Genomic DNA, 20,191 nt, shown 5'->3' on the forward strand with positions numbered 1-20,191 from the left:
CCATAATGAATCTGTTCAAAAATCTGACACTATTCACTTACCTACCACCAGGCTAATAGTTACTGGGCGGGAGGGAGGGGCAGAGGGGTGATTTCTACTATGTAAGCCTGTTGTATATACAATAGCATAACATTATTGTTTGGCATCATACTGGAAGATCAGACTGTGAACGTTTGCAAAGAAGACTCTCTCAAGTACTTACATTTCACTTCCACATATCTGTGTTTGAACAGGAGTACATCTCTCAGTTTTCCAAGTGTTTCCATGAATCTTTTGAGTACTAGAACTATTTTGCTTTGCAATTCTTACTCCCTGGATATTTATGGACCACAAAGTAGTACAACAGAAAATGTTCTCATTAGTGTAATTACTATATAAACAATTCGTTATTGTCCATCAATTTCATGGTTACAAAGATTATTAGAATATTCCTGTTGCTTGAAAATTACATTTTTACTTTAGCAGCACTTGATAATAGATGCTTAATAGCTTTGCGAATCCATAACCGATACCAACCCTATCAAGAAGGCACTAGCAAAGAGGATTTCCGTTGTTCTTGCATATCAGCTACTCACATTAACTTCAGTCTACTATCTATGCACATAATTACACCGTCCAGCAATATATACCCGTGAGGCACTATCCCAAAGCTTCATGAACATACATAGTGCCTGACAACACCAGTATGTATCATTACAGTCTTATAGCCACAGGACAGAGCTGCTCACCCACATGACCGCGTGCCAAAAGAGAAGAAACCCTCCAGACACTTGCGCACCCCACGAGCATCCCTGTTCTCGGGACGGTGTCAAACCTCAGCGGGGACAGGCGACACGGCCACGGCCTGCTCGGATTCGAGCGGCTTCGGTTTCACTCCGGTTCCCTTCCGAGCCATGATAAAGCGCAGCCGAGGGGGTATGGGGCAGAGCTGGCCCGTGCACCCTCCCGGCCACCGCTCAGCTGCGCGGGGATCGCCCGGCTCCATGCGCTCAGCCGGTGGGAGCTAGAAGAGCTCCCCGCCCCCGACCCGGCTCCCCCGGGCGATGCTGCCGCCTGTCCCCGCGCCACGAGCCCTCTGCCCCGGGGTGCGGAGGCGGCTGCTCCCCGCGCCTCGACGCCGCACCCGGCTCCGCACCAGGGGCGCCCCGGAGCCCTGCACCCCGGTTACCTTGGTGCCGCCTCCGCTGTCCCCGGGGGGTGGCGCGGCGAGGCCGGCGGCGGCGTTGCAGAGCCCGCGGAGTCCCGTGGGCCCGGCCGGCCGCCCCCCGAGCCAGCTGCGGGGCAGCGGCAGCACCCTCCGCATGGCCCCAAGAGCGCGCGGGGCCCACAGCCCGCCCGGCCCTGCCGAAGAGCCGCGGCAGCGGCCGGTGCAGCAAACTCGGTCCCCTAGCCCCGCCCCCCCCCACGCCGCCGCCAAGGGGCGGAGCCTGTATCTCGCCCCCCTCCCTCCCTCCCTCGACGCCGCCGGCAACCCCGCCGGGGTCACGCCCCCTAGCTCCACCCACAGGGGAGGTGGGCTCCACCTTGGATCCTGTCAGGAGCCGACCCTGCCCCACAGCTGATGGGTAGGGGGAGTTGTGCTGCCAGGGGGCCCAGTCCCTCCATGCACCTAGCTCAGGGTGGGTGCCACCCCGCCCCCCGCGTGTGACACACATGGAGGTGGAGGCCTGGGGGTCCCAGGGTATTAGCCAAACAAGGTGGGTGGACCAGCTCGCCTTCAGGGAAAGGGACTCCGAACATCAGAGCAACATGCAAGCACATATTGTAAGGGACCAGTCAAGGAAGACTAGCCTGCTTCCACCCCTGTAGTTATAGGACAAAAAGAAGAGATTAGGCCTGGACTAAATTTAGGAGAAGCTGCTATGCAACATTTTATCAGTATATTTAATCCACCTCCAGGAGAGGGAGAAGCTATGGCAATGGGAGAAGCTCTCCTAGCAACATAGCAGGGTCTACACTGGGGATTCGGTTGGATGTTTCACACCCCTGAACAACCTAGTTTCACCCATGTAAGTCTGTACTATAAACCTGGCCTTAGATAGTTACAGTGTTGTAATAAGCCATAAATCCAGTCTCTCTCTTCAGTCCAGGACTTTTAGTGTCTATCAGAGTAATGAATTTAAACTCCTAGTGAAATTTTAAAAAATATTTTGTGAGGAAAAAAACAACTCAAAGCAGCACCAGATGCAAAACCTACAGACATATCTCCACTGCTACTGTGATCAACATTCCTCACAACACACCTTTCAAGATCCATGGGCCTATCACATGTGGTGTACCAGTGCACTAAGTGGTCCAACAACAACTATGTGGGTGTAACAAGACAATCACTAATCACTTGAATGAACTCACACAGGAAAGTGATAAAAAACAAAACACCCCATCAACTGTGGGAGAATGCTTTTCACAAAGCGATCACTCTATATCTGACCTAACAGTCCTCATCTGCAAAGAAAAGCTACACAACACTGCACCTGGGAGTGAGACACTGGGTCAAACAATAAATTTAAACTAAACTATCTGTTCCCTTGCATTTTGCTGTGATGCTCTGGGTGCCTTTCCTAGACCTGAAGAGGAGTTCTTTGTGGCTTGAAAGCTTGTCTCTCTCATAAACAGAAGTTAGTCCCATAAAGGATATTACCTCACCCACCTTGTCTCTCTGACACACAGATGTCACGCCATCGGGGCGCACACACACTCTGCCCGAGGCCATCATCTCAAGGGCCATAGCATTTTGTATGTGAGAGCAAGAAATATGATGCAAACTCATCAATGTGACCTCTCCCTTGTGTGTGACAGCACAACAGGGGTTCTCCCCTTGCAGCTCCTGCACAAATCAGGTGCAGGACAGAACTGTTCGACCTAGGCAGAAACAGAAACAGAACAAAAACAGACATGTCAACAGGCTCTAATTTCCATGATAAACCACATTCTACACTCACTTCAGAAAGCTGTGCTAGGCACTGTAGGATAGGTCCAAGAAGGCACAGCTTTCTGAGGCTTCCATGGAGTTCTGCATGTGGAAGCAGTTAATTGTGTGTACCCAAAACAAGACTGTGGGCGTTATCCACTGTTCCAGCTGCACTGGTGAAAATTGCAACAGTGTAATTCTCAAGTAAAGGTTTACCCTAAGGCCTTGGATACATTAACTAACTTCACAGCCATACTTGCCACTAGCAGTTGCAAAACTGTGGAGCTGTAACGCAAACAGGACACAGGCATTTTTACCACACTGGTATCTTCTGGTAAAAACCATCTATGGAGTTTGCAGCTAAGAGAACATTCAGCCTAAAAGAACTCAGCTGGTGCCAGCCAAGGCTGGTATCCGAGTACGTGGGAACTGATCTTCCACTCAAGTAATTTCTGAACAGGGTGTCTGTTCCCCAACAGGGGGTTCAAGCAGCAGCCACAATTTGCATTTCACTTTCACATCACAGCTTTTTATACATCTATTTAGTCCTTTCACTACTGAACAGTATGGTGGAACTTGTACATATTTTTTTTTAATTTTGCCTTTTCTGTGGGGAAGGATAACTCAGTGGTTTGAGCATTGGCCTGCTAAACCCAGGGTTGTGAGTTCAATCCTTGATGGGGCCATTTAGGGATCTGGGGCAAAAATTGGGGATTGGTCCTGTTTTAAGCAGGGGATTGGACTAGATGACCTCCTGAGGTCCCTTCTAACCCTGATATTCTATGATTTCTTCATAGTCTAATTGCTGTTTAATCATTTTGACATTTGTAAGTGCTTTTTCCACCCTTCACACATCATTATGCTGCCACCTTACTTCACTTTGTGATGTTTTGTAGATTCTGCCTCTTCAATTTTATCCTTCCCAACCATTTTATACTCTCTTTTCCTTTATCTATGTTACAGTTTTTCTTCCATTTCCTAGCATATTAAATATATATACTATGCTAATGCTCAGAGGCCATTTTCAGAGTACTGCCAATGCTAAAGTTCAAAAGTCTGACTTAGACCCCCCCAAAAAATCTTGTGTTTTTTTAAAAAGTGGGTTTGGTCCCGCTGTCCACCTCCAGTGTGTTAGACAATTACACCAACTTTTGTAAACTTATACTGAGGCAATTTTTTAACCCCTGTTCCAGGAGGTCTTGCTAGAAAACCCAACCAAAATCAGAGCCCAATTGTGCCAGGCACCATACAACACAGAGAAAGCCCCTGCACTGAAGAGTTTACTATTCAGTGCAAAGCATATTGGTGCATTTGTGACACAGGAACTGGAAATAGGACTCTCCAAGCTCACTTCGTATAGGGTGTCAAGGTTCCTTCCCCACTCTGAACTCTAGGGTACAGATGTGGGGACCTGCATGAAAAACCCCTAAGCTTATTTTTACCAGCTTAGGTTAAAACTTCCCCAAGGTACAAACTATTTTACCTTTTGTCCCTGGACCTTATTGCTGCCACCATCAAGCGTCTAACAAAAATAACAGGGAAAGAGCCCACTTGGAAACGTCTTTCCGCCCAAAATCCCCCCCAAGCCCTACACCCCCTTTCCTGGGGAAGGCTTGATAAAAATCCTCACCAATTTGCATACGTGAACACAGACCCAAACCCTTGGATCTTAAGAACAATGAAAAAGCAATCAGGTTCTTAAAAGAAGAATTTTAATTAAAGAAAAAGTAAAAGAATCACCTCTGTAAAAATCAGGATGGTAAATACCTTACAGGGTAATCAGATTCAAAACATAGAGAATCCCTCTAGGCAAAACCTTAAGTTACAAAAAGACACAAAAACAGGAATATACATTCCATTCAACACAACTTATTTTATCCGCCATTTAAACCAAACAAAATCTAATGCATATCTAACTATATTGCTTATTAACTCTTTACAGGAGTTCTGACTTGCGTTCCTGCTCTGGTCCCGGCAAAAGCATCACACAGACAGAGAGAACCTTTGTTTCCGCCCCCAACCCTCCAGCTTTGAAAGTATCTTGTCTCCTCATTGGTCATTTTGCTCAGGTGCCAGTGAGGTTATCTTAGCTTCTTAACCCTTTACAGGTAAAAGGGTTTTTCCTCTGGCCAGGAGGGATTTAAAGGTGTTTACCTTTCCCTTTATATTTATGACATAGGGGCTACCAAACATCCATTAAATGGGAACAACTGTTCAACTCTGTTGAGCTGAGCAGGATTCAAACTGGTGACCTACTAGTGAAAAGCTCTGTAGCTCACTGGCATTACCCCCAAAGTATCTGAGCACTATATGTGCTAGTTGTATACTTTCGAGAATGAGACTTGCAGCCTGGAAGGATAAGTTTATTAAGTAAATTTCTAACCTCTTGGAGCTTAGACAGGTAGGGTTTTCCATTCTCTGAATTCATAGGTAAGACCTTCCACACATTGTTCTGCCTCCCAAACACACTCAGGGTATGTCTACACTACGAAATTAGGTCCAATTTATAGAAGTCGATTTTTTAGAAAGCGATTTTATACAGTCGATTGTGTGTGTCCCCACTTAAGATCATTAAGTTGGCAGAGTGCATCCACAGCACCAAGGCTAGCATCGACTTCTGGAGTGCTGCACTGTGGGTAGCTATCCCACAGTTCCCGCAGTCTCCGCCGCCCATTGGAATTCTGGGTTGAGATCCCAATGCCTGATGGGGCAAAAAACATTGTCGCAGGTGGTTCTGGGTACATGTCATCAGGCCCCACCTCTGTGAAAGCAACAGCAGATAATCGTTTTGCACTTTTTTTCTTGGGTTACCCGTGCAGATGCCATACCACAGCAAGCATGGAGCCCGCTCAGCTCATCGTCGCCATACGTCTCCTGGGTGCTGGCAGACGCAGGACTGCATTGCTACACAGCAGCAGCTCATTGCCTTATGGCAGCAGACGGTGCAGTACGACTGGTAGCCGTCCTTGTCGTCTCCTGGGTGCTCTTGGCCAGCCTTGGTGAGGTCTGTCAGGAGCGCCTGGACATAAATGGGAGTGACTCGGGTCATTCTCTTCTTTTAAGTTTGGCTAATGGAGATTCAGTCCTACCTGGAATATTGGCAGAGGGATAGCTCAGTGGTTTGAGCATTGGCCTGTTAAACCCAGGGTTATGAGCTCAATCCTTGAGGGGGCCATTCTGCCTCAGGCTGCTCTCCCAGCCAGCAGCACCGCAAGCACCCAAAATGGCTAGCAGTTGTGCTGCACCGTCTGCTGCCAGCCTACCCCTTACTCCTCCCTCCGTGAAAGCAATGGCCTACAATCATTTCGTGCCTTTTTCTGTGTGGGCACCATATTGCTGTCAGCATCGTCATCCCCCCGCCACTTCCGCTGCGACTCTGCTCTCCTGCTCACGCCATACCACGGCAAGCATGGAGCCCACTCAGATCACCACAGCAGTTGTGACCGCTCTAAACACCAAGCACATTATCCATCAGTATATGCAGAACCAGAACCAGAACCTGCAAAAGCAGGCGATGGCAGCACGGTGAGGAGAGTGATCAGGACATGGACACAGACTTCTCTCAAAGTACAGGCCCCAGCAATTTGGCCGTCCTGGTGGCAGTGGGGCAGGCTCATGCTGTGGAATGCCGATCCTGGGCCCGAGAAACAAGCACAGATTGGTGGGACCGCATAGTGTTGCTGGTCTGAGATGATTCCCAATGGCTGCGAAACTTTCATATGCGTAAGGGCACTTTCATGGAACTTTGTGACTTGCTTTCCCCTGCCCTGAAGCACCAGAATACCAAGATGAGAGCAATCTTCACAGTTGAGAAGCGAGCGGCAATAGCCCTGTGGAAGCTTGCAACGCCAGACAGCTACCGGTCAGTCAGGAATCAATTTGGAGTGGGCAAATCTGCTGTGGGGGCTGCTGTGATGCAAGTAGCCAACGCGATCACTGACCTGCTGCTATCAAGGGTAGTGACTCTGGGAAATGTGCAGATCAAAGTGGATAGCTTTGCTGCAATGGAATTCCCTAACAGTGGTGGGGCGATAGACGGAACGCGTATCCCTATCTTGGGACCGGACCACCAAGGCAGCCAGTACATAAACCGAAAGGGGTACTTTTCAATGGTGCTGCAAGCACTGGTGGATCACAAGGGACATTTCACTAACATCAACGTGGGATGGCTGGGAAAGGTACATGACGCTCGCATCTTTAGGAACTCTGGTCTGTGGGAATGGCTGCAGCAAGGGACTTACTTTCCAGACCAGAAAATAATCGTTGGGGATGTTGAAATGCCTATAGTTATCCTTGAGGACCCAGCCTACCCCTTAATGCCATGGCTCATGAAGACATACATAGGCACCCTGGACAGTAGTCAGGAGCTGTTCAACTATAGGCTGAGCAAGTGCAGAATGGTGGTAGAATGTGCATTTGGACGTTTAAAAGCACGCTAGCGCAGTTTACTGACTCAGATCTCAGCAAAACCAATATTCTCATCGTTATTACTACTTGCTGTGTGCTCCACAATATCTGTGAGAGTAAGGGGGAGACGTTTACAGTGGGGTGGGATGTGAGGCAAATCGCCTGACTGCTGATTACATGCTGCCAGACACCAGGGTGGTTAGAAGAGCACAGCAGGGCACGCTGCACATCAGAGAAGCTTTGAAAACCAGTTTCATGACTGACCAGGCTACGGTGTGAAAGTTCTGTTTGTTTCTCCTTGATGAAAATACGCCCCCTTGGTTCACTGTACTTCTCTGTAAGCCAACCGCCCTCCCCTCCCACCTTTGATCACCACTTGCAGAGGCAATAAAGTCATTGTTGTTTCAAATTCATGCATTCTTTATTAATTCGTCACACAAATTGGGGGATAACTGCCAAGGTAACCCGGGAGGGGTGGGAGGAGGAGGGAAGCACCGGGTGGGGTGATGGAGGAGGGAAGGATGGAAGGACAAGGCCACACTGCACTTCAAAACTTATTGAATGCCAGCTTTCTGTTGCTTGGGCAGTCCTCTGGCGTGGAGTAGTCGGGTGCCCAGAGGGACCCCCCCACCGCATTCTTGGGCATCTGGGTAAGGAGGCTATGGAACTTGGGGAGGAGGGCGGTTGGTTACACAGGGGCTGCAGCGGCCATCTGTGCTCCTGCTGCCTTTCCTGCACCTCAACCATACGCTGGAGCATATCAGTTTGATCTTCCAGTAGCCCCAGCATTGCATCCTGCCTCCTCTCCTCGCGCTCATTTTATGCTTTCCTGGACTCTGACATTGTCTCCCTCCATGCATTGTGCTGGGCTCTTTCAGTGTGGGAGGACTGCATGAGCTCAGAGAACATTTCATCATGAGTGCGTTTTTTTCGGCTTCTAATCTTTGATAGCCTCTGGGATGGAGAGGATACATGGAGAGATGAAACATTTGCAGCTGCAGGAGGGAAAAAAAGGAGATTAGTCTTTAAAAGGAGACATTTTCGAGAACAATGGGTAGACTCTTTCATGGTGAACCAAGCTGTTAACATTACATAGCATGTGTGCTTTCTTTACAAGGTCACATTTTGCCTCTTATATCGAGGGCCTGCCAGTATGGTGTGAGAGATCACACACGCAGGGCCGGCAGGCAACAGAATTTGGCTTGCAGGTGGACATGGTAAGCCATAGTCTTTTGGTTTCTTTAACCTTCCTAACATGTGGGAATGGTTTCAAACAGCAGTGCCCTCATTTCACATACCAAGCACCCGTTGGGTTGGCCTTTTAAAATGGGTTGGCCATTTAAAAGGAGGGGCTGCGGTTTTCGGGTTAACGTGCAGCACAAACCCAACTAACCATCACCCCACACACACACACACACACACACCAAATTCTCTGGGATGATCGCTTCACCCCTCCCCCCACCGCATGGCTAACAGCGGGGATGATTTCTGTTCAGCCTCAGACAAACAGCCCAGCAGGAACAGACACCTCTGAATGTCCCCTTAATAAAATTCCCCTATTTCAACCAGGTGACCATGAATGATATCACTCTTCTGAGGATAACACAAAGAGATAAAGAACATCCGGATGTTGCTTGAATGCCAGCAAACACTGGGACCATATGTTGCCATGCTTTGTTATGCAATGACTCCAGACTATGTGCTGCTGGCTTGCCGTGGTAAAGTGTCCTAACATGGAGGACGGAATAAGGCTGCCCTCCTCAGAAACCTTTTGCAAAGGCTTTGGGAGTACATCCAGGAGAGCTTCACTGAGATGTCCCTGGAGGATTTCCGCTCCATCCCCATACACATTAACAGACTTTTCCAGTAACTGTACTGGCCGCGAATGCATCCCAAGTCTTCAGGGCAAATTAATCTTTAAACATGCTTGCTTTTAAACCGTGTAATACATTTACAAAGGTACACTCACCGGAGGTCCCTTCTCTGCCTTCTAGGTCCAGGAGCCTGCCTTCCGTGGGTTGGGAGGGTACTAGATCCAGGGTGAAAAACAGTTCCTGGCTGTCGGGGAAAACAATTTCTCCGCTTGCTTGCTGTGCTTCAACCTCCTCCTCGTCCCCAAAATCTGCATCCCTGTTGCGTGAGAGTCCATTGACGGAGTCCACGCACAGGACTGGGGTAGTTGTAGGGGCACCCCCTAGAATGGCATGCAGCTCATCATAGAAGCAGCATGTCTGGGGCTCTGACCCGGAGCAGCCATTTGCCTCTCTGGTAGGCTTGCCTGAGCTCCTTAAAGTTTCACGCGGCACTGCTGCGGGTCCCTGTTATAGCCTCTGTCCTTCATGCCCTTGGAGATTTTTTCAAATATTTTGGCATTTCGTCTTTTCGAACAGAGTTCTGATAGCATGGATTCGTCTTCCCATACAGCGACCAGATCCAGTACCTCCTGTTCGGTCCATGCTGGAGCTCTTTTGCAATTCTGAGACTCCATGTGCTGAAGAACTCTGCATGGTCACCTGTGCTGATCAGCTCGTCATGCTGGCCAAACAGGAAATGAAATTCAAAAGTTCGCGGGGCTTTTCCTGTCTACCTGGCCAGTGCATCTGAGTTGAGAGTGCTGTCCAGAGCGGTCACAATGGAGCACTCTGGGATAGCTCCTGGAGGCCAATACTGTCTAATTGCATCCACAATACCCCAAATTGGGCTCAACAAGGTCGATTTCAGTGCTAATCCACTTGTCGGGGCGGAGTACAGAAACTGGTTTTAAGAGCCCTTAAAAGTCGGGAAAAATGGCTTCGTGTGTGGATGGGTGCAGGGTAAACCGATCTAACGCTGCTAAATCCAACCTAAACTCGTAGTGTAGACCAAGGCTCAGTCTACAAAGCCAGATGCTTAAAGGAACAAGTCCTATTAACAAATATGAATAATAAAAATGTAACAGTAAAACAAATTCTAGTTATGCAGGCTCCAAATTGATAAATAAAATGTTTTGCAATACAAAATAATTCTAACAATTACTCCAGGGTCCTTTCACTAGAATGCGTGCACACACACACAACTGTATATTTCCCAATCCTATATGGGTCATCAGCAAGTTTAAACTCACAGCCTTTACATCCACAACACAGACCTCTTCCATTTCAGCTATAGAAGTCAATGAGAGGGGTACAGGATGTGTTGGGAGAGAAACATGCTGTTATTCTCAGTGTACCAGCCCACACATGAAGACAACACACATTGCCAGTGGCTCATGCAAATATTTGCAAGACATCAGTAAAACACTGGGTATCAAAATATTTGGTTTCTATTCTTGGCTCTAGGATAGGACTGTGGTCTACTACTACTAACAGCAGAGCGAAATGGTACGTTTGGGTCACCGGCAGGGACTGGACCAGAGCTTATAGATGGTTGTGAAGGGCACAGAAATATTAAAACAGCACTCTGCAGAAGATTTGAGGCTAGAACAAATGACTTTGGGTTGCACTTTTGTGCCCCTGCCTCCAGGAGCATTGTGTGTGGGAGTCTCTTCCTTTGCTTCCCAAAAATCATGCAACAGCAGGAGTTTCTGTTTTTGTTTTTTTTTAAAACACGATTATGAGACTGCCAAGAGGGGCCAACATCACATTCACTGCAATAAATTCATAAGTGCCAGCAACACTGCAATCAGGACTGAGATCCCCTCAGGCTGGGCACTGTACCAACTATGGTTGCCAGGTGTCTGGTTTTCGAACGGACTGGCCGGTCGAAAAGGGACCCTGGCAGCTCTGGTCAGCACTGCCAACCGGGCTGTTAAAAATCCAGTCAGCGGTGCTGCGGATCTAAGGCAGGCTAGTCCCTACCTGTCCTGGCAGTATGCTGCGCCCCAGAAGCAGCCAGCAGGTCTGACTCCTAGGTGGGGAGGCCACGGGGCTCTGTGTGCTGCCCCCTCCCTGAGCACTGGCTTTGCACTCCCATTGGCCAGGAACGAGTAGCACATGGAGCCTCCTGGCCCTCCTGCCTAAGAGTCAGACATGCTGGCCACTTCCAGGGTGCAGCACGGTGTGAGGACAGGCAGGGAGCCTGCCTTAGCCCCTCTGTGCTGCTGACCAGGAGCCACCCGAGGTAAGTCCATGCCCCAACCCCGCGCCCCAACTCCCTGCTCCAGCCCTGCAAACCTGGAGCCCTGTTCTGCACCCTAAACTCCTCATCCCTGTCTCCAGCCCAGAGCCTGCACCTCCAGCAGGATCGCTCACCCCCCCCCACACAAACCCCAAACCCCTGTCCCAGTCCAGAACCCCCTCCAATACCCTGAACCCCTCATCCCTGGCCCCACCCCAGAGCCCACACCCCCTCTTGCACCTAACCCCCCCGCCTCAACCCACAGCCCCCTCCCACACTATGAATCCCTCAGTCCCACCCCCCAGCCTGGAGCCCCCTCCTGTACCCCAACCCCTCATCCCCAGCCCCACCCCAGAGCCTACAGCCCCAGCCGGAGCCCTCTCCCGCATTTCAGGCCCCACCGCATTTCTGGCCCCACCCCAGAGCCTGCACCCCCAGTTAGAGCCCTCAACCCCAGGCCCCAGCCCAGTGAAAGTGAGTGAGAGTGGGGGATAGTGAGCCACTGAGGGAGGGGAATGTAGTGAGCGAAGGGTGGGGCCTCAGGGAAGGGACGGAGCTAGGGTGTTCAGTTGTGTGCGATAAAAAAGTTGGCAACCCTAGTACAAACACACAGCACAGCATGGTCCCTGCTCCAGAAGAGTTTCTCTTCCTCCCTGCCATGGAGGAGGATGGGCGATTCCCACCACAGGAGATGTGGGGGGGCTCTGAATTCCTTCGTCTTGTAGATTCAGTGCTCCCTGTGAGGCCGGATATGTATTCTGCCCCATCACCAACTCCCATCCTCTGCAGAGCAGAAGCATAATGTACTGGCCCAGTGTACAGAACTATGGTGCCCCCTAGTGATAAAACCACATAAAAAGAAAAGGAGTACTTGTGGCACCTTAGAGAGTAACCAATTTATTTGAGCATAAGCTTTCGTGAGCATGCGATGAAGTGAGCTGTAGCTCACGAAAGCTTATGCTCAAATAAATTGGTTAGTCTCTAAGGTGCCATAAGTACTCCTTTTCTTTTTGCGAATACAGACTAACACGTCTGCTACTCTAAAACCACATAAGATAAGAACAGTGGTACTCGGGCATGCCATGGAACTACATACAGCCAGGACACGGAACCCTGCTCGGCACCTGCCTAAATAACCGGCTTTTGGCCAACAACAAGGGTGAAGAAGTGGCCAGTAAATGAGAATCCCTCCCACCCTCCCCTGCTTCTGCCAGCCAAATCAGTGACCTCCCTCCCTGTAACTCCCTCTTTCAGTGGGAGACACAGAGGGAGCTGCAGAAAGGAGGCCAGGGCAGGGAGTGGTGAATTGCTGGCAGGGGGAAGCAGCTGCACCACCCCAGGAGAACAGTCTGACTGCCATAAAAGGTACTGACTGGACAGGTACAGAGAGGCTGAGAAAGGAGTCATATGTGGAAGGAGAACTGAAGACGTGGGATTAAATGGGGACTCAAAGGACTGGAAGGAAGCAGTGGACTAAGATTGGTGTAGGATGTGAAAATGGGGGTGGTTGGGTTCCAGTGTATCTGAAGTGTACAATTTATACATAGTTCATTGATAATTTCCATAGAGTTCTACATAAATTGAGTGTATTTTCCTTAAGCTTTTTGCTGCACCAGTATGGGCAGGCCTACTGATGACTGGAGTGTAAGGGTAGGTTTAGTGCCCTTGAATTTCTCCCACCTTAGTATTGGGCCAGGAATGTCAAGATACATCCCTGCTTCCAATAAAAAAACCCAAAGAACATGCATAAGTGCTAATGTCCTCTCCCCCACTAGACCCTGAATATTCACATTTTACCATACATGATTCATAAGAAAACTCCAGTAAATCCAGAGTCAAAAGAAAGCAGAATACAGGCTAAAAAAAGTCAGAAATAATGGTTGTCTACATTTACATGGAACACAGAATCCACCAGTTAACTCATCCAATAAACAAGCCCCCATAAGTCCAAATCACACAATATTCTGAAAAGTATTACCCAATATTCAGACATGCTGAGCACCAGTTGCTCCCACTGACTTCGCTGCATGAGCTATGGGTGCTCCGTACATCTGGAAATACCAGGCCAGAAAAGAGTTTTCAGTTATTTTGACATGTTTGCTGAGTTTTATATAAAACATTTGGCAACCCAGGAACCAACTCATGATAACCCAGAACTCTAACAGGGACTAGAGAACTTATTTTTGCTTCATATCTAAAATTAGAACTAACACATAATAGAATCAAAGAAGTGTATGGCTTGAGAGAGCCATAGAAGAAGTCATCAAGTCAACCCTCTACACTATGGCAGGACCAAGTAAACCTAGACCACCCTGACAGGTATTTGTCCACCTGTTTTTAAAAGCTTCCAGTGATGGAGATTCCACAACTACCCAATGGAGTCTATTCCAGACTTTAACTACCCTTATAGTCAGAAAGGGTTTTCCTAATATTTAATTTCCTAGATTTCCCTTGTTGCAGATTAAGCCCCTTACTTCTTGACCCACCTTCAGTGGTTATGGAGAACATTTGACCACCATCCTCTTTATAGCAGCCCTTAACATAGTTGACAATTGCTCCCCTCCCCTCAGCCTTCTCTTCTCAAAACAAAACATGTCCACCACCTCCCCCCCTTTTTTTAAAAAAAATCTTTCCTCAGGGGTCAGATTTTTCTAAATATTTTTTCCATCCCCCTCTCCTTTGGACAGTCTCCAATTTGTCCACATCTTTCCTAAACTGTGATGCCCACAACTGGACACAGTAACTCCATCGGAGGCCTTACCAGTGATGAGTAGAACAGGATAATTTCCTCCTGCATCTTATAAAGGACACTCTTGTTAATGCACTCCAAAATGGTATTAGCCTTTTTTTTTGCAGCTGCATATTGTTGACTCATTCAATTTGTGATTCACTGTAACTCCCAGATCCTTTTCAGAAGTAATACCACCTAGCCAGCTATTCCCCATTTTGTAGTTAATGCATTTGATTTTTCCTTCCTAAGTGAAGTACCTGGAACTTGTCTTTATTCAGTTTCATCTTGGGGAATTCAGACCAATTCTCCAATTTATCAAAAAGTCGTTTTGAATTCTAATCCTGTCCTCCAAAATGCTTGCAACCCATTCCAGCTTGGTATCACCTGCAAATTTTATAAGCATACTCTCCACTCCAAGTCATTAATTAAAATATTGACTAGTAGCAGGACTGACCCATGTGGGACCCGAATAGATATGTCCTCTCAGTTTGACAGCAAACCACTGGTAACTACTTTTTTAGTACAGTCTTTCAGCCAGTTGTGCACCCACCTTATAGCAATTTCATCTAGACCACACTTCCCTAGTTTGCTTATGCAAATATCACGTGGGTCTATGTCAAAATCCTTACTAAAATCAAGATGTAATACCATACACCTGCCCCAAGCAGAAAATTACCCAGCAAGAAACAAACATGATGCCCTGACCACAGTATAGCTATTGCCCACTATCATCATTGTCCCTCAAATGAAGACACTCTCTCTCCCCCCATCATCAATATCCTTTTTTTGGGGGGAAGGCAGGTGGGGGATGCTCTCGGGCATGCTAGAACTATAATATTCTCTTTCTATGGTGCTAGAAAGTGAGCCTCTCCCACTGTAATAGGGCAATGGTTCTCAACATTTTCCAGGACTCCCTTCCCATTTCACAATACAAAAAACGCAGGCTAGTTATGATCCCCATGTTAAAGGTGTTGTATGGCTTGCCTACAGCATTTTGAAAACATATAGGAGTTATGTAAGAAAGAAGAATAGTTATAGCACTTCTAAGAACTGGAGAGAGCCTTTTCTGGAGAAAGGAGAATGGTGCATTTACAGGCATTCTGAACAAAACATATGGAGAAGGAAACAGTTGCAAGGGAGGATTCCTCTACAAACAAATTTGGAAAGAAAATGGTGACTTTGGAGAATGCATGTCTGGGTGGTGATGGAATTTTTCATTCTGCATTATTTCTAATGTAGGAGCCAGCCAAAGCAGAACTCACTACTCATTACCAAACAGAACTGCACAAAAATGGAACAATCCATGTGAAAGTGATCCATGAAAAGTCAACTCTCCAGGCTCCTTTACCTGGATGTCCTTGTGCCACCTGGTAAGAGTTTGGCAGTTCCTCAAAACTGGCTGATGTCACAGTTTAACAAACAGTCATCTAGGTAAAATCCCAGCAGAGAGACAGGGCTTCCAAATGTACTACCCTTCCTTTAATTTAAGTAAATAGTAAAAAAGTAAGTAATGTGGTCCACTGGATAAGCCACTTGTCTGAGAATTGGGAAACATACGTTCTATTCCCAACTCAGCTATTCATTTGTTGTATCACTTTGGGCATGCCTCGTTTCCCCATCAGTAAAATGAGGAACCATCACATTGTGCCACAGTTAATCCATGGAATCACTATCTTCTCTGTTACTTTTGTCTTTCTTCCTCCTGTTTGTCATACTAACTTGTTGCATCTTGATTTAAATTAGACTGTAAGCTCTTAGGAATGGGGACCATATCTACCAATATGTTTGCACAATGACCTCCAGCCTTTAGTTACACAGCAGGGGTACGTGCACCTTTATCATTGTAACTTACATTCATTAACCCACAAAAGAGGCTAAGGGCTAAACACAGAATCTAGACAGAATTTTATATTCCGTCACAGGAGGTTAAGCATTAACCAAGTCATTTATAAATTAACCAATTAAGACTCTTACTTTTCAACAATTCAATTTGTGCAGTTTCATGCATTAGACTCAAGAGCAAAGGGACAGGCGTTGCAGAGTTCTTCCAGCAATATGTTTGTAGCTACAAAATAGACACGGTCTCTCTACACCCTCATGAGTTCTCTCAACAGCTTCAGTAACATCTGGAGCAGTACTTACCCAGAATATCCCACAAACCGTTGGTACAGCTACAGGCATTGTGGGAGGATCAAACAACCGATGTTGTAGAACTCAGTCCCTTGCAGCTGGCCATAGCTGTCCTCTTCAACACTTCAATCTCTGCAACAGTCAAGTGTTTCCATAGAAAATGCATTCACTTCCCAATCAGCTTACTTACAAAAATCCATTTTAGAGTAAGCAATTCTTGGTCTCCTTTTGTAAATCACAATTCACTGTAAAACCCTTCTACCAGTTCTTCCTGACTCTCAGAAGATTTGCCATACCAGATCATAACAATGGTCCATTAAAACTGGGGTCCCTGCTCCAGTAGTGCCCTTTGCTGGATTCTCCAAAAATAGGCAAACCTCTTATAGTGCACAAAGATGTAGGAGAATCTCTTGATGCTTTACATATACTGTTTCATTACCCCATCTTAGCTTGGCATATCCACAAAATACTGGGCATAAAATTATAGTCTCATTTTTAGAATAATGTCCTCATCTTTGACTCTACAACCTGAATTCCATGAGTTGTCTACATGCTGTGCAAAGAATTTTTTCCTTTTTTAAATTTATTTGCCCTTGAATTAGTGACCCATTCTCTTAATACAGAAAAGCATAAATAGGGACGGATTCATTTTCACCAAATCCTTCATACTCTTAAAAATACCTCTATCTTCTCTGTAAGAGTTTTCCTGAAAGGCTTGGACATTGAATTAAGCAGTCTTGACAAGTGGGGGATAGCAATTGGGATGAGACTGTTCAAGCATGATTGAGATTAAAAAAATGGTAAGCAGAGAAGGGGATAGTGAGATGAGAAAGAGGAGTGGTGGTTTGGAGTAGGGGAATCGAGGAAAGATGACGAGGTTTGATAACAGAGTAATAGATGAGGGAATGATAAGGGATTGGGTAGAAACGTGAAGAGCAAAGGCAACAAGTGGTGATAGCAATAGTAAAGTTGACTGAGCAGCACAACTAGTCAGAATTTGAAGAGCCTGGAGACAGGAAAGGAAATTGACCATTTCAAAGAGGGCGTAGGAGGTAAGTGTGGATAGTTGGTCAGCGGTCAAGAACCAGTTAATAGCGAGTACTACTAAAGACTCTACACTATGGCCTGCAGCCATACTGCAAAGCACTCCACAGCATTCCCAGGCAGAGGTTATGGCAGAGCCAAAAGGAAAAAGCTGGAGTGACACTAAAAGGTTATTTGTGGGGTTTAGATTGAAAAATGTACAATAGCTCAGGTCATAAGCAGGGCCGGCTCCAGGCACCAGCTTTCTAAGTAGGTGCTTGGGGTGGCATTGAGCATGGGGCAGCAGTCTGTGTCCTGCAGCAGCAATTTGGCAGCAGCTCCTCCCACCGCAGCGGCTTTTGGGCGGTCTTCCGGGCACGGCGGCTATTCGGCAACGACTGCTTGGGGTGGCAAAACTGGTCATAAGACTAATGATATCAAACAGAAGTGGAGCAGTCAGGATAAGATTAATATGGTCATACTGCTAACAGATGGGAGGAAAGTGTTAATGCAGATGAAGGACGTCACACCAGTACCCAGCTGGCAAGCAGAACAGGAACAAACCAACCATGGTGCAGTAATCCTATTATGGACTTCTTGCTCTCATCTTTTGATATAGTACTGAAGGTGAGAAAAGGTCAAAGATAAAGCTTCTTAGTGGAGACCCAGAAGTACGCTAAACAAATTTGTAAAGCAAAGTCTCTAGAAAGAGGGAAGCAAAAAATACGAGAACAATTTTAAGTTGTCATGGACTTTAAAGTCCAACTGAGTTAAGGAGGAATATAGAGTTTAAGGCATTCTACACACAGGAACAGGCAAAAGAATCTGAGCAGTGTAGGAGGACAAATAGTAAGTGTGCAAGATGGTAGGGTCTCTCAGAATGTCATTTGTCTCCTGAATCTGCATTTCAGAAAGGAAAATGTTATGGTAATTTTTGTTCAACAAAAAATGGGACAGGCCTGACTTTTAATCTTATACTTTGTCATGTGAGATACAGCCACGAGGTAGAATGATTAGATAAAATTACATTAGTGTTGGTCAATTAAGAAGTCAGCAGATATCTTAATGAAAGTCATTCCCCATGCGTGCAGTACAATAACTATAGAACACAAGGCTAGGATCAGACTATTTGCAGGCTTTCGTGAGCCAAGAGACAACCAGAAAGTGCCCTAGACCAGTGGTTTTCAAAATGCGGGTCGTGAGGCAGTACCGGGTCACAGAATGTAAGGCACTGGGTCGCAGCAGCTCTGGTCAGCACCCCCAGCCAGGCCGTTAAAAGTCCCAGCAGCAGTGCTACCCGGCTAAGGCAGGCCAATTTCTACCTGTTCTGACACCGTGCTGTACCCCAGAAGTGGCCAGCAGCAGGTCTGGCTCCTAGGCAGGGGGAGCAGGGGGCACGCCACAGGACTCCATGTGCTGCCCCTGCACCAAGCACCAGCTCCACACTCCCATTGGCTGGAGGGGTGGGGGGAGCAGCGCATTCAGGAGAGAGCCGTGCAGAGCCAGGAACCAGACCTGCTGCTGGCGGCTTCCGGGGCGCAGCGTGGTCCACAGTGCCAGGACAGGTAGGAAGCATGCCTCTGAACCCCCGCTGCGCTGCTGACCAGGAGCCGCCCAAGGTAAGCCTGCGCCCCGACCCCACACCCCAATCCCCTGCCCCAGCCCTAAGCACCCCCCCAAACCCGGAGCCCCTTCCTGCACCCAAAACCCCTCATGACTGGCCCCAGCCCAGAACCTGCACCCCCAGCCCAGAGCCCTGACCCCCTCCTGCAGCCCAGCCCCCTGCCCCAGCCCTGAACTGCCCCCAAACCCAGAGCCCCCTCCTCCACTCCAAACCCCAGCCCCACCCCAGAGCCTGCATCCCCAGCCCAGACCCCCTCCTGCACCCCAACCCCCTGCCCCAGCCCAGAGCCCCCTCCCACACCCTGAACCCCTCATTCCCAGCCCCACCCCACAGCCCTCACCCCCAAGCTCCTCATCCCCAGCTCCGTTGGGTCGCGGGCATCAACAATTTTCTTCAACTGGGTTGCCAGAAAAAAAGTTTGGAAACCACTGCCCTAGACCAGGGGAGAGCAATCAGAGCGCCCAGTTTTGGAACACTTTTGTCAACAGTTCCATTTGCTTCAGTGGAACTACTCACACGAATAAGGGTTGTGGGATAGGCTCAGAACTACTGTGAATGATCAGAAATACACCTGGGGAAGTAGGTGAATTTGCTGAAGGTTTTGAATCCTAAGTGTAGGAGTATGAAGGCTACAGGATTACAGGATCTTTCCAGATACAATCTGGAATAATTGTAACAGTAAAATTATTTTGGCAAATCCTTCTGGTCACTCTTCTCAGGATACTAGGATTTGGAGACTGGGACTGACAAGGCTACAGTAAGCTGCCTGCTGATTTACTAAACTCCAAGCCCCATTAATGGCTTCTTACCACTGGGGAGAAGAAGCTGGCTCTTCTAGGACCCTTCTCATGTTTCCTTGGCTCGGGTTCAGGTACTTTAGTTGAGCCAATGTTGCTGGTTCATAAATATGGGTCCTACAGGACCTCTCTACTCAGCATGCCCTCTTAAAGGGCCTATTTCTAAGCAGTATCCCGAGACTGATTCTTGCTAGCTAAGGAGGCTCCAGGCCAGGAGCCCTGGGGAAACAGTATTGGCATCTGTCTTGTGTAGGAAAGGAGACTTGCTCACAAAGCAGTCAGCAGCTCTTATCTGCAAACCTAAAGAAAAAGGTAAAGAGCAAAAGCTGACAGCATCATACCTTTCTTAGTTATCTGCTCAAGCATATTTAAACATTAATGTAGGCCAGAAAGTAACTGAATAGCAATTGACGTTTTTATGACCCACTCCCCAGGAGTCAAACAGCTACTGGGGGAGGGTCACAACCACTCTG

The 20,191-nt window shown here is 47.7% G+C and overlaps 1 protein-coding gene across 1 annotated transcript in view; it reads right to left on the minus strand.

Annotated features, from left to right (window-relative positions):
* LOC125639307 (haloacid dehalogenase-like hydrolase domain-containing 5) overlaps positions 1-1,357 on the minus strand; it is a 44,027-nt gene extending 42,670 nt beyond the window's left edge. The window contains exon 1 of the mRNA XM_048856072.2: positions 1,169-1,357. Coding sequence (XP_048712029.1) covers positions 1,169-1,303 — 135 coding nt within the window. The 5' untranslated portion in view covers positions 1,304-1,357. The remainder of the gene's footprint in view (positions 1-1,168) is intronic.
* Between the last annotated feature and the right edge of the window lie 18,834 nt (positions 1,358-20,191).

Source organism: Caretta caretta, chromosome 7 (assembly GCF_965140235.1).
Source record: "Caretta caretta isolate rCarCar2 chromosome 7, rCarCar1.hap1, whole genome shotgun sequence".
Taxonomy (NCBI): Eukaryota; Metazoa; Chordata; order Testudines; family Cheloniidae; genus Caretta; species Caretta caretta.